The 13,944-nt window shown below is 38.3% G+C and overlaps 1 protein-coding gene across 2 annotated transcripts in view; it reads right to left on the bottom strand.

The window, feature by feature from the left end:
- LOC126470300 (host cell factor 2) overlaps positions 1–13,944 on the bottom strand; it is a 280,358-nt gene that overhangs the window by 155,672 nt on the left and 110,742 nt on the right. For both annotated transcript variants that reach the window (XM_050098071.1, XM_050098070.1), the window contains exon 8: positions 6,660–6,793. In XM_050098071.1, the coding sequence (XP_049954028.1) occupies positions 6,660–6,793 (134 nt within the window). The remainder of the gene's footprint in view (positions 1–6,659; positions 6,794–13,944) is intronic.

Below are 13,944 nucleotides of genomic sequence, written 5' to 3'. Positions count from 1 at the left end.
ATTAAAACTGAAGAAATTGCAAAAATATAGAAAATCAAGGAGATTGAACTTGGATAAGTTGAAAGAACCAGACATTATCGACAGTTTCTGGGGGGAACATTATGCAACAGTTGACTAGAACAAGAGAAAGCAATACTGTAGAAAATGATTATGTAGCTTTGAGAGATAAAATAGTGAAGGCAGAAGAGCATCAATAATGTAAAAATACAAGGCCTAGCAGATATACTCAGGTATCATGAGAGATAACGAATTTAATTGATGAAAGAAGAAAATAGAAAACAAAGCTAATAAAGCAGGGAAAGGAAATTCGAAAGTCTAAAAAATGATATTGTTGAAAGGAAGTGCAAAATGGCCAAGCAGGAATGGTCAGAGGACAAATTTAAGGATATAGAGGCATATATCACTAGGGGATGATAGATACCGCCTACAAGAAAATTAAAGAAGTCTTTGCAGAAAAGAGAAACCGTATGAATATCAAAACCTCAGATGGAAAACCAGTACTAAGCAAAGATGGGAAAATGGGTAGGTGGAAAAGTATACTGAGGGTCTATACAATGCAGATTAACTTGAAGGCAATATTATAGAAAGGGAAGGGGATGAAGATGAGACAGGAGATATGATACTGCACATAGAATTTGACAGAGCACTGAAATACCAAAGTCAAAGCAAGGTACCAGAGTAGACATTCCGTCAGAACTAATCATAGCCTTGGGAGAGCTAGATATGACAAAACTATTTCCTCTGATGTGCACAATGTATGAGACAGGCAAAATACCCTGAGACATAAAAAATGTAATAATTCCAGTTTCAAAGAAAGCAGGTGCTGACAGTTGTTAATATTACCTATCAGTTTAATTAATCATGGGAAAAACTGGTAGAAGCTGGCCTTAGGAAAGATCAGTTTGTATTCCTGAGGAACAGAAGAACACAAGAGGCAATACTGATCCTACAACTTATCTTAGCAGATAGGTTAAGGAACGGTAAACATTTGTTTATATCACTTGTACACTTGGAGAAAGCTTCTGATAATGTTGACTGGAATACCCTCTTTGAAATTCTGAAGTTAGCAGGTGTTAATTACAGGGAACAACAGTCTATTTACAACTTGTACAGAAGCCAAAGGTCAGTTACAGGAGTTGAGGGTGCATAAAGGGAAGCTGTGGTTGAGAAGGGAGTGGAGACAGGATTATAGACAATCCCTAATGTTATTCAATGTGTACATTGAGCAAGCAGTAAATGAAACCAAAGAAAGATTTGGACTAGTTCAGGAAGAAGAAATAAAAACATTGAGGTTTGCTGATGACATTGTAATTGTGTCAGAGACAGCAAAGGATGTGGAAGAGCAGCTGAATGGAATGGACAGTGTCTTGAAAGGAGGATATAAGATGAACATCAAAAAAGGTAAACAAGGGTAATGGAATGGATTCAAATTAAATCAGGTGATGTTGAGGGAATTTGATTAGAAAATGAGACATTTAAAGTAGCAGATGAGTCTTGCTGTTTGGCCAGCAAAATAACTGATGATAGCCGAAGCAGAGACAATATAATACGTAGCTGGCAATGGCTAGAAAAGTATTTCTGACAAGGGAACCTCCCCATTGCACCCCCCTCAGATTTAGTTATAAGTTGGCACAGTGGATAGGCCTTGAAAAACTGAACACAGATCAATCGAGAAAACAGGAAGAAGTTGTGTGGAACTATGAAAAAAATTAGTAAAATACGCAAACTGAGTAGTCCATGCGAAGATAGGCAACATCAAGGACACTGGGTCTGAAGGAGCGCCGTGGTCCCGTGGTTAGCGAGAGTAGCTACAGAACGAGAGGTCCTAGGTTCAAGTCTTCCCTCGAGTGAAAAGTTTAATTTTTTATTTTCAGTTTATGTGACAAACTCTTATGTTTTCATCACTTACTGGGGAGTGATTATCACATCCAAAAGAAAACCTAAATCGGGCAAGGTAGAAGAATCTTTTCACCCATTCGCCAAGCGTACAAGTTAGGTGGGTCGACAACATATTCCTGTCATGTGACGCACATGCCGTTTCCAGTGTCATATAGAATATATCAGACGTGTTTTCCCGTGGAGGAATCAGTTGACCTATGACCTTGCGATCAAATGTTTTCGGTTCCCATTGGAGAGGCACGTCCTTTCGTCTACTAATCGCACGGTTTTGCGGTGCGGTCGCAAAACACAGACACTAAACTTATTGCAGTGAACAGAGACGTCAGTGAACGAACGGACAGATCATAACTTTGGGAAAATAAAGAAAGTAAAATTTTCAGTCGAGGGAACACTTGAACCAAGGACCTCTCGTTCTGCAGCTACTCACGCTAACCACGGGACCACGGTGCTCCTGAGCTCACATTCTCCTTGATGTAGCCTATCTTGTGCATGGACTACTCAGTTTCTATATTTTACTAATTTTTTTCACTGTTCCACACAACTTCTTCCTATTTTCTCAATTGATATGTGTTCAGTTTTTCAAGGCCTATCCACTGTGCCAACTTATAACTAAATCTGAGGGGGGTGCGATCAGGAGGTTCCCTTGTGAGGAAAAGAAATTTGTTAACATCAAATATAGATTTAAATGTTAGGAAGTCTTTTCTGAAAGCATTTGTATAGAGGTTAGCCATGTATGGAAGCAAAACATGGACAATAAACAGTTCAGTCAAGAAAAGAATAGAAGGTTTTGAAATGTGGTGCTACAGAAGAATGCTGAAGATTAGGTGGCTAGATCACATAACTACTGAGGAGGTACTTAACAGAACTGGGGAGAAATACATTCGTGGCACAACTTGATTACAAGAAGAGATTGGCTGAAAGGACACATTCTGAGACACCAAGGGATGGAGGGAAGTGTGGGGTGTGAGAAGCACGAACACATGAACACAGTAAACAGTCAGAAGGCTGTGGGTTGCAGTAGTTATTCAGAGATGAAGAGGCTTGCATAGGAGAGAGCAGAATGGAGAGCTGCATCAAAACAGTCTTTGGACTGAAGACGATAACGACACGACCAAAAAATTCAAGATCCAAGACCCTATATATTAAATTACTGAGGAAGTAAACAAACCTGTATCAAAATATGGAAATGTTACAGTCGTTAATCCAGACCAAATACCAATAAAACTATAGAACTCTTCACATTGAATGGCATCACAACTCACCGACATTTGCAATAACATCTTTAAATTGAAGAAATGCCAGATACAAACATGGAGGAGAAAGTATAGAGCATATTTCCATAAAAACAAAGGAGATCTGCACATGCAGGAATTATACAGAGAGAAACTAACTTCACATAGTTTAAAAATCTGGGAATAAAAGTATAAACACATTCTGTCAAACTAAGAACAACAACAGAAAGCCAACGTTGTTTCTGGCTAGGCAAACACACCACACGAAGTACATGCTGTAAGAATAGTCATAGGTAAGGGTAAATCTGTGCCTGTGATTTACTGATCTAGAAAAGCCTCTGACTGCGTGCTTCAGGCATTAATGTACCTTAAGATTATGTAAGCATTATTGCAGATATGTACAATGATGATGTTATACATGTCTGGGACCCAGCTGGACAATGAGAGTTTCAATGTAAATGTTGGAGTATATCTATACAGCGGTCTAGTGCCCACTCCTGTTTAATATTGTTATGAATTATCCGAGTGCCCCACTATAAAAGTCATGGGAATATTTTGTAAGCTGATGACAAGGTATTGATGTAAGGCAAACAAAACAGTCAAGAGATGCTGGAGAAGTGGTGAGAGGCATTAGAGTGCTGGTATGACTATCAGCGCAACTACTACAGAATACACTATTGGATAGGATTGATCTATATGGGTCTATTTCTAATCAAAAGGAACCAAATCAAATGAAAATATATGGAAGAATCGTTAGTCCAACAATGATATATAACAGTGAGGTACAGGTCACAGGGAAGAGACATGAGCAAAAAGTGTAATCAAAGGAAATGCACTGTGACGTCTCAAGTGGGGTAATTCTTGAGGATAAGTAGTTTTGAACATGTAATCTCACCTTTAATGTGAACTGTTTTCAGACAAAGATGGTATGCTCAAATCTTATGCAGACCAGATGACTGAAGACTCTGGCCAATTGGCTGACACTTGTTCAAAAGTACATAAAGAAAATGGAGATTAGTCTAACAAGGCAAATTGTGCCTCAAGGTCAGGAAAGCCAAACCTGTGCAAAGGAGACGGAGGAGGTGGAGGAGGTGGAGGAGGAGGAGGAGGAGGAGGTGGTCAAAGACGAGAAGGAAACAAGTCCCTATTCAAAAATTAAAACTGAGTACATTCTCATTCTCACTAACTAAACACTCACATAATGTTGGTAGTTACAGTTAACAGAACACTACAATGTTGTTCATACATATAACTCTTCAGCAAATTATGGAATATTTCTACATAAATTAAAACTGCTATTTCGTGAGAAACAGGGCAGGAGTAGCTAATAACTATCATCCAGTTATAGAACTCTCTTACAAACAATTTTGGAAAGTAAATTAGTGGTCAAGTTTTATCAAATTCACTGATGATTGAATAACAGTTGCACATAGACACTGTTTCTACACTGATTTTGTCTCGAGGGAACAGTTTTCACATTATTTGAAGGGAAGTGGTTGGATGGTGGTCATCTGGACTGTCTCATAGAGAACACTGTTATATCACTCCCCAGTAAACTGTGGAACTTCACTAGAAAGATCAAAAGTGTATTGCTTGATGTTCAGTGATTAATATCACCTAAAAGTTGTGAAGATTGCAGAATTAAATGTTCTTGGTATGAACTTTAGTTTTGTCATATTTCTCCCACTGTTTACTATCAGTGCAATGACAGAAGTAATTTAGAATCCAACTTGAAATCTACTGAAGAGCTCACAACATGTTGGGTGTTGACTGAGGCTCATTTGCCTACAGTAAATATCTCAGCAGTGGAGGTTAGCTTTTAACTCTCTGCGGTAAACCTGACAGCCTGCCGTTTATATATTTAAGGCACACTGTAATATGGCTAATCACAGATTCAGTGACAATTCTCCAAGATAGGATAGGAAACAATTAAGAGACTTCACTTTCACTCTTTTAGTTCACCAAATCTATACAGTCTTATCAAAATTCAAAACGCCTATTATGTGCGAGAAACAGGAGTAACGTGTCATATAGCTCAGCACGTCACTTCACTGATAAGCCCCCTGAAAGGCTAATATGAAGACCATCTTAGGAACTAAGGATTTTATGGCCTGATTGCAAAATGACCGATATTTTAGTATGTTTTGATGTATCTTGTCTGGTTTTGTAAAGAGTTAAGTGAATTCATGACTCCATCAAGGGAACCAAAGCCACTTGTGTACTCGGGCAATTGATTCTCTAGGTGAACACTAAGTACACTAGTGTGGGAAGGCCAGGCAATATGCTACAACTGAACAGTTAATCATCCGGATAAGTCAATTTGGGTGGGGAGGGGTGGGGGGGCAGGGGGTAGGGGGAGGAAGACATGGCTGTGAGCATGAGAACAGTTTCCTGACTACCAATCAATTCTGTGGAAACTGCACATCAATAGCACTTTCCATTTCCACAATATTTGCAGTGCAAGTTTTAGGTGACTCAACCTGTATAATCGTTACCTCAGTGAAGTTATTTTTTCTACTCACATGAGGAAACTGGACAGAAAATTCTCTGCAGGTATGGTCTGCCAGCAAAATGAAAAGCACCCAGTGCTTATTGTAGAGGAAAATGCCTCTCCTGGAAGAATGCTACAGCCGGCCTACAGGATAACTACGAGTCAGTTTCCCCTGTAGCAGTATAGAAAAGTGTGCAGAGATTTATGCAGAATTTGTCCGTATGCTTTCCTTATGTTTGTATTATTAGCAACTCGTATATGTATACAATGTAGTGTTAACACACTTTGTGCAAAATAAGTTCCATCTGCCACCCCCCGCCCCCCTCCAGTCGCTTTTTGTGATGAACTGCAGTAGAGAGAATGAGGAATTGCAAGCTTGCTCTTCATCTGGCAGACCTATGAAGGAGGTAAGTGTATGACTGCAATTCGGTGACCCACCTTGCCTTGAGCTTCTACCCTCCACCCTGTTACACCCCCAGAACACTATTTATCCCATAGTATGGGTCAGCTCTGTGACACTTAGACATGGTACACACATTTAGTATTTGTTTTTAACTCAGTCGATTTAACAGAAACATAAAATTTATACCGTTAAAACACTGCTTTTAATAACCTGCGAAATTTCTATTTCCTGTAATGCTGAAACTATTAGGCATAGGGAAAAAATAAATAGGACCTTTTTTGTAGGAAATTTGATTTAGCTTAATTTTGTACGGGGAGACATGTTTGCTAGAAGGCACAGCTTTAGAATTGTTCAAGGAAAACATAAAATGTAACATTTGTCATTTTGTTCAAGTCATTCCAGTTGTGTGATGGGTGGGATTTCTATTTTCTGCCAGTGTCACATATAATCCAAGTTTAGATACTGGGTGTATTTTACCCATAGGCACACATAACAGCCGTTTTTTCACATGCACACTTACGTACATTTGGAAGACACACAAAAATCATACAGAACTCATTAAATGAAGTGTCTATGCCGAACTATTATGGAAGTGGACTAGTTGTATCAAAATTAAATGACTGCCAATACATACCGCAACAGTGACTCCTTGGCTTGTTTTCACAAATGTTACTAGGTTTGATCCAGTGGAATTGGCTGACTTCTGTAAAATTATTTGCTTTCCTTGCGCTGGAGAAACCCCTCTAAGTAACGTCGCCTGTGGAGATGCTGTAATAAAACAGACAATTAAAATTTTAACCAAGCAACAGGTACAAACAAATTATGTATCTCAAAAACAAATCCCTCCAATTTTAGAATTATTTCAGTATGGCTCCTGATCATCAGGTTCTCCCATGAGCACTGATTTTAGTTGCTATTAAGTCACCCTGAAACCTTTACTTTACATATACAAACACTGTGGAGAGCAATCAGCAAAAGCAAACAACATACGAGCAAAAACAAGTTACCAGTCTAAAACTGGAACATCTGCTGTCCAACGTATGTAATATTATTCACATATGAATTTCAGACGTTGGACATGTTAGTTTGCTTTAATTACTCTATAAATAACTATCATTATTAATATGAATTAGTGAGTTGTTATTCAGCCATTTAAACAACATAACACTAAATGACATTGCAGCTGTTGATGAGTGCAATTTATTACTCAGGGTTGCCATAAGTTTCCCTAAGTGAAATTTCCTGAGTTCCAGACACATTTTAGCATTTTTCCCTAATAAATTTTGAGATCTCAAGGGTAAGTTAAGACAAAAGTTGACAATCTGTCTTTGCACCTACAGTACAAGAAACAACAGTGCAAATGAGGAAATATCTAAAAAAAACTTGCAAGCAGATGGTGTTTCCTGATGTGTGCAAAAATCTTAAGTACTAACAACCAACATCTTTTGTAATGAACTAACCAACATCTTTTGTAATGAACTGTTTTTAGATGAGGAAAGCAAGCCAAATGGTATGTGTGTTTCATTAAGACCACTGGGGTAAACGAAAGGAGCCTCCTCGAAGATCATGACAGCGATCAGGTGTACCCTGGACAACATTAGGGTTTTGCCTAATGGTCAATCCTTTCAACACAAGACATCACCACATGGCTTTTATTAAAGCCAACTTTGACAATAATGTCCATAAAAACCAAAGGGCTCTCACATGAGAAAGAGGTATTACTCGCCGAAGCATATAAATGACAACTTTGATCTCCTAATAATTCAAAAGACCCATAGTGGCCCCAACAATAGAAGATTGAAGATCCACGCAATGAAATTAGTAACTGAAAGACCACGTGGGCAATAAGGCAATGCAGTCTTTGCGAAAACAGACTTAGATATTATATCTACCGAACAGACATCTCAAGGAGACATCGAAATCTTGACTGTACAGGTGCAATCCTATACATTGATATATATCTATAAGCCACTGAAAAGTGAGTTCAGATTCAATGAACCATCCAATTTTGGGTTACAACCAACAAAAGTAGTAATGGGTGATGTCAACTATCATAGCTCAGCCTGGGGTACAGGCACACAGACAAAAGTGGAGAGGACCTCAAAATATGGGCAGACTCGACTGGACTGAAATTAATAAACGATCCCAAACTTCCACCTTCCTCTAACAGCAGCAGGAGGAACCGCAGATACAACTGTGATAACATCTTCGTCAGCAAACACACTGAATATCAAACCAGGAAGGATGAGGGAGAACTACTCCCACGTGCACAACATCGAGCCATAATGTTGTCTGGTAGAAACAGTTAAACCCACAACCACCCAATTCAAAAGATGCTTTAATTTTAAATGTGCCCAGTGGGACTAATTCACCCAAGAACTTGACCAAGAGTTGCAGAACCTAGACATGAGTCCCAAAAAATATGACATTTATTGAATTTTTTAAAACGGTCTCATGCAAAAACATCCTATCTCTTCACTGCGTAAAGCATGAACTGTGGCAAAACCCGGAACCAGGAAGGCCAGGGAATAGTTCCCAGGAAGAATCTACAGCCAGATTCGAACTTCCATATCTGATCTGGAAAGCCTTGAATAGATTAAGATCGAGAGTATCACGACGCACAGTAAACCTGAAGAAATGGGGCTATATCAGTATGGGCGAGCTCTGTGAATGTGGAGAACTTAAAGATCCGCAATAACTACTAGTCTGCAGGAAACTGGATGAACATTGCACGATACAAGACCTACTAACAGCAAATGACAAGGTCATAGAAGCTGCAGTATACTGGGCTTCGCATGGAACATAAATATTGTAATCCCAGACAGAATCATACCAATTCTTTTAAATGAACATTGTTTCCTGTGTGTTTGTATTTTGCTTTATTAAATATTCACTTATCTCACTACCATGTATTATATTGCTTTACGCTTTATATTTTCTCTTTACTGTAATCTTAAAGAGTTTGTAAAAGTGATGTCTTGGACACGATAAATAAATCAAGACCACTGATGTTATTTTATTTCAATGAAACTAAACGCATTTGGTGACAAAAATACACATTTCCTTGAAGTTGCAAGACAGATTTAAAATGCCATCACTGATTTCAGAAATAACCGCAGAAAGAAGTAGGCCTCTTGAAAAAAGTGTATAAGGTGGTGAAGAATTGTATAAACCCACACTAGGTGACCGCCAACCCACACTAGGTGACCGCCAATAAAATGTTAGTTCTACTATGTTCATTATTGACGATTATTACCCACTGTGTTGTATCTATTATCTTACAGGTATTGTGTGATTTTTCTTTCACGAAATATATGAGTACATAGTGTACAAACTGCCCGCCAGCGACTGACAATTTTCTCCTTCTTACTGTCCGTACTTTCTAACATATAAACTACTTTTGAAGTGCCAAAATGTACTTGAACAAATAAAATGTCTATAAATCACCACACTGTACAATGTACTTGTGATGAAACAGTCACAATTCCTGAAATCAATTGCCCACGCCCCGCAGTCCTGGATCCATGGATAAACCCTGAAAATCCACTGCATTATGCCACGCAGAAACAGACCAGGCCTGTGGGCAGATCGGTGAGACTAGACCCAACGAGCAGGTCCTGCACATTAGTGGGAACTAAATGGTTACAGATGAGCAGGGCCAATCCATTACATATACTCGCAGAAACGGGCTCCAGTTTTGGGTCACTGCAAAAATCCACTCCTGTGGCCAGCTATTTACAAGTCACAGACAGCATGTTGATGAAAGGAGACCACGGAAATCAATGCATGCAACAGATAATTTGTTCAAATACTTTAAGAATCAATAATAATGAGGATATGTAGCAACTTGCCACAAAAATGATTGCTGAGCCACAGACAGGCATGCAGAAAAGACCATTACACTCTAATAATTAAATATTCAGCCATAGCTTTTGTCAGGAAACGAGAGCACACACACATTCACACAATCATTCAGACACAACTCAGGCAATCATGACCGCCGTCTACGGCCGCTGTGTCTACAGCCTCTGAGAATCAGATCCAAACACTCCTCATACCTCCTCTTTATCACAGCAACTGCTAGGCGAGTGGCAAGAAGTGGTGGAACCACTGACCACAAGCTGAAGGGCATCGTAGGAAGGGGAGAAGTAGTAGGAACGAGTAGGGAAGTGGTGCACACACTCGGCTGCACCCAGCCAGCGACAATGCATGACAACTCAGTAAACAAACCAAATTTCATCTACCGAGACAAAAAGTGAGATTTTTCCAGTGTTTCTTTGTTTTTCAAATTTCACTGATATTTCCGTGACATGTTTGAAAGTCCTTGATTTCCAGAACCTGTGGCAACCCTGATTACTGTGCGTGCAGTTGGATAATTCTGTAACTTCCAATATTTTCTTCATGGTTTTCTCCAGTTTACTAAATTTTTGGTGAAGTAAATGCCAAATAAATACATAAAGAACATTTATATGGAAGTACCACACTCCCACATAGCTTGCAAAAAAATTAACAGAATGCAATAAAATTTAGCAGTGAAAGTAGTTTCAGTTAAGCACACTGAAAACTAATGTAATTAATGTGATGACAATTTCTTTTCTACTGGTCCCGCAGCATGCACGAGGTTGAGGAGTGACATTTTTGGCACAGGTTTCCTCTGCGCTATTGATTTATGTAGTCATAATGTTTACCAAGTTACACTACAAGCTCATTTTTGCCATTATTAAGCATACCTTTACAGATAGTTTAACAGGTATAATAGTGTTCCCTATGCCTGTGTGAGTTTCTATGTCTAGATATGGCACAATAACGCTTACATGTTAGCTCCACTTTTGACTGTAAAGATAAATTCTCTTTCTGTTATGTTATGATCACTGTATTTCTAGATACCTTTGATTTTAGAGGTCTTGGTAAAATTTCTTTTGACAGCTTTTTATGAGCTCGGCTCCAGCAATGCTATATGTTTACAATGGAAATTATATTTCATGGTAACTGATATTTATGCTCCAAGGAGAAATATGGACTGCATCATACCAGCTACGACAAAAGTTAAGTCTGTCATACATAGACGGAGAAACTAAAATAGATGTAAGGAACAATATCATATCTATTACACCACTTGCACAGATATGTTTGATAATGGCAAAATCGCTGAACAGGTTTGTCATGTAATTTTGTAATCACTACGAGTAAATAAATCAATAGTGCAGCAGAAACCTGTACCAAAAACACTAAGTGACAAAAGTCGTGGGATACCTACTAATATTGTGTCGGACCTCCTTATGTCCAGTGTAGTGCAGCAACTGGACATGGAAGTGTTTCAGTAAGACCTCTTAAGTCCTCTGCAGGAATACTGAGCCTGCTGTCTTTATAGCCACTCATAATTGTGAAAGTGTTGCCGGGGCAGAATTTTGTGCACAAGCTGACCTCTTGATTATGTCCCATAAATGTTCTTCAAACCAATTGCTAACAATTGTGGACCAATGACATTGCACCTTGTCATCCACAAAAATTCCATCGCTGTTTGGTAATCAAGTCCCTCAATGGCTGCAAATGGTCTCCAAGTAGCCAAACATAACCAGGACCCAGTCCATTCCATGTATAAACACTCCACAAAGGAACCACCACCAGCTTGCACGAGTGCCTTGTTGACAACTTGGGTCCATGGCTTTGAGGGGTCTGCACTGCTCACTAACTCTAGCATCAGCTCCTACCAACTGTTATCGGGGCACATCTGACCAGGTCATGGTTTTACAGTTGCCTAAAGTCCAACCAATACAGTCACAAGCATTTCAGAGGCACTGCAGGTGATGATATGCTGTTAGCAAAGGCACTCACATTGATCGTCTGCTGCCATAGCCCAATAATGCCAAATTTCACCACAGTCCTACAGGATACATTTATTGTACGTCCAACACTGATTTATGTAGTTATTTCATGCAGTGTTGCTTGTCTGTGGTTAAGTGTCTAAGTGAAATAAGGTATACGGACAAAAAAATTAGAGACTGCAGACTGTGTCAAATTCCTTGGCGTATTAGTCAATAAAAACCTGTTTTGGAGGCACCATGTGGACAACATACTGGGTCGACTGAATAGCCTTGTACATAATATGAATATCTTGTATAGTATTACTGATTTAGCTGTAAGAAAAACTGTATCTAATGCATATTTTGTTTAAGTCGTTAGGTATAGTATAATTTTCTGGGGGTCTGAAAAAACAAATTTACTTAGAGCTTTTAGACTATAAAAAAGAATCATCCGAGCAATGATGGGGAGCAAAACCAAAGCAACATTGTAAACCTTTATTTTGTGAAACTAGATCTAATGAGCATTCCAAGAATATACATCTATGAAACTCTCACTTTCATGAAAAGAAACCCACAACTTTTTGAGCGCAACTTCTTCTTGCATCAATATGATACTAGATATAGAACGAGCTACATGTTACCTACCCACCGTTTAAAATCATATGAAACAACCCGATACTATATGGGCATGAAATTTGTAAATAAAATATGGAAAGATATGGATGACCTAAATGTAAAAGGTACCAAAAGAGACCTGGAAAAATATCTGAAAGATAAATGTTACTATAGTGTAGAAGATTTTGTGAATGGCAACAATGCATTATAATTGTAATTTAAATACCTCTTTGAAGATGTTACACCATATATATTATTAGTTTATTGTCAATTTTTAGTATTATTATATATAGTGTAAAACTGACAAGTCACCTATGTCACATTCTTTGATTGTGTAAGGCATGTTATGTGATGATAAAAATTGAATTGAATTGAAGTGAAGTGAAGGTCTTCGGCCGCTGCATTGTCCATGGCGAGAGGTAATGCCTGAAGTTTGGTATTCTCACCACACTCTCAACGCTAAGAATCTCAGAATATTGAATTCCTTAATGATTTCCAAAATGGAATGTCCCATGTGCCTATCTCCATTTACTATTCCGCATTCAAAGTATGTTAATTCCTGTATACAGCTATAATCATGTTGGAAGCCTTTTCACACGACTCATCCAGGTACAAATGACAGCTCCAACATTGCAGTGTTTTGTTATACCTTGTGTATCCAATATTACCATCATCTGTATGTGTGCATATCACTATCCCATGACTTTAGTTGCCTCAGTGTAAAATAACACGATCACTACAAAAGCTTATAGAACTTTAACTGGTTCTATGTATTTGGGCACTAAACCTGACATGAACAGTGATGATTAAAGTTTTTAAAACATTCACTTCTGTTTTCATAAAGTTGATTCATTTTTGAATGACACTGAACTATGGTATTTTACAGCATACTTTGGAAACAGCCCTGCTAAGCATGAAATCTCTTTGTTAATAATAATGAAATAGATGATAGACACAAAAACTCACGCCAATGCAACTCGCACAAGACTGCAGTCTCAGGCAACTGAAACCGTTGTGCCTATCTGCGACTCAGCATCTCCACTATATGGTGAGTAACAACTTTCCTTTTCATAATATTGTTAATAATAACACTAGGAGCTTCCAATACTTATAAGAAAATAAAATATTTAGCAACACAGCTTTTGACAGCCAGGAAAAAAAAAAAAAAAAATCAGTCTCCGAAATGATGGCTACAAAATATCTTGAATGGGTTAATGATCTTGGGACAAAGTATTACAGTAGAACTACAGGAGGAACACAGTTCCCTAACTATTTTGAGATAATCTGAACGCAGTCTCTTTACAGGAAATATGGTTTTAACACTGCAGAGCTGGTACACAAATAAATAAATTTTAGTAGCTACTTAGTGCAAAAAATATTTCTCCCTCATACACACAAAAAGAAGTAATATACCCAGTTGTGACAAATATATATTCCAAAACATAATTTAACTCGTTTGTTTCAATGCTAACCCTCACTTACACTGTTGATATCTGGTCT

Source organism: Schistocerca serialis, chromosome 3, assembly GCF_023864345.2.
Source record: "Schistocerca serialis cubense isolate TAMUIC-IGC-003099 chromosome 3, iqSchSeri2.2, whole genome shotgun sequence".
In the NCBI taxonomy this organism is placed as follows: domain Eukaryota; kingdom Metazoa; phylum Arthropoda; class Insecta; order Orthoptera; family Acrididae; genus Schistocerca; species Schistocerca serialis.
Note: the sequence above shows the minus strand (reverse complement) of the source record. Positions and strands in the feature narration are given on the sequence as shown.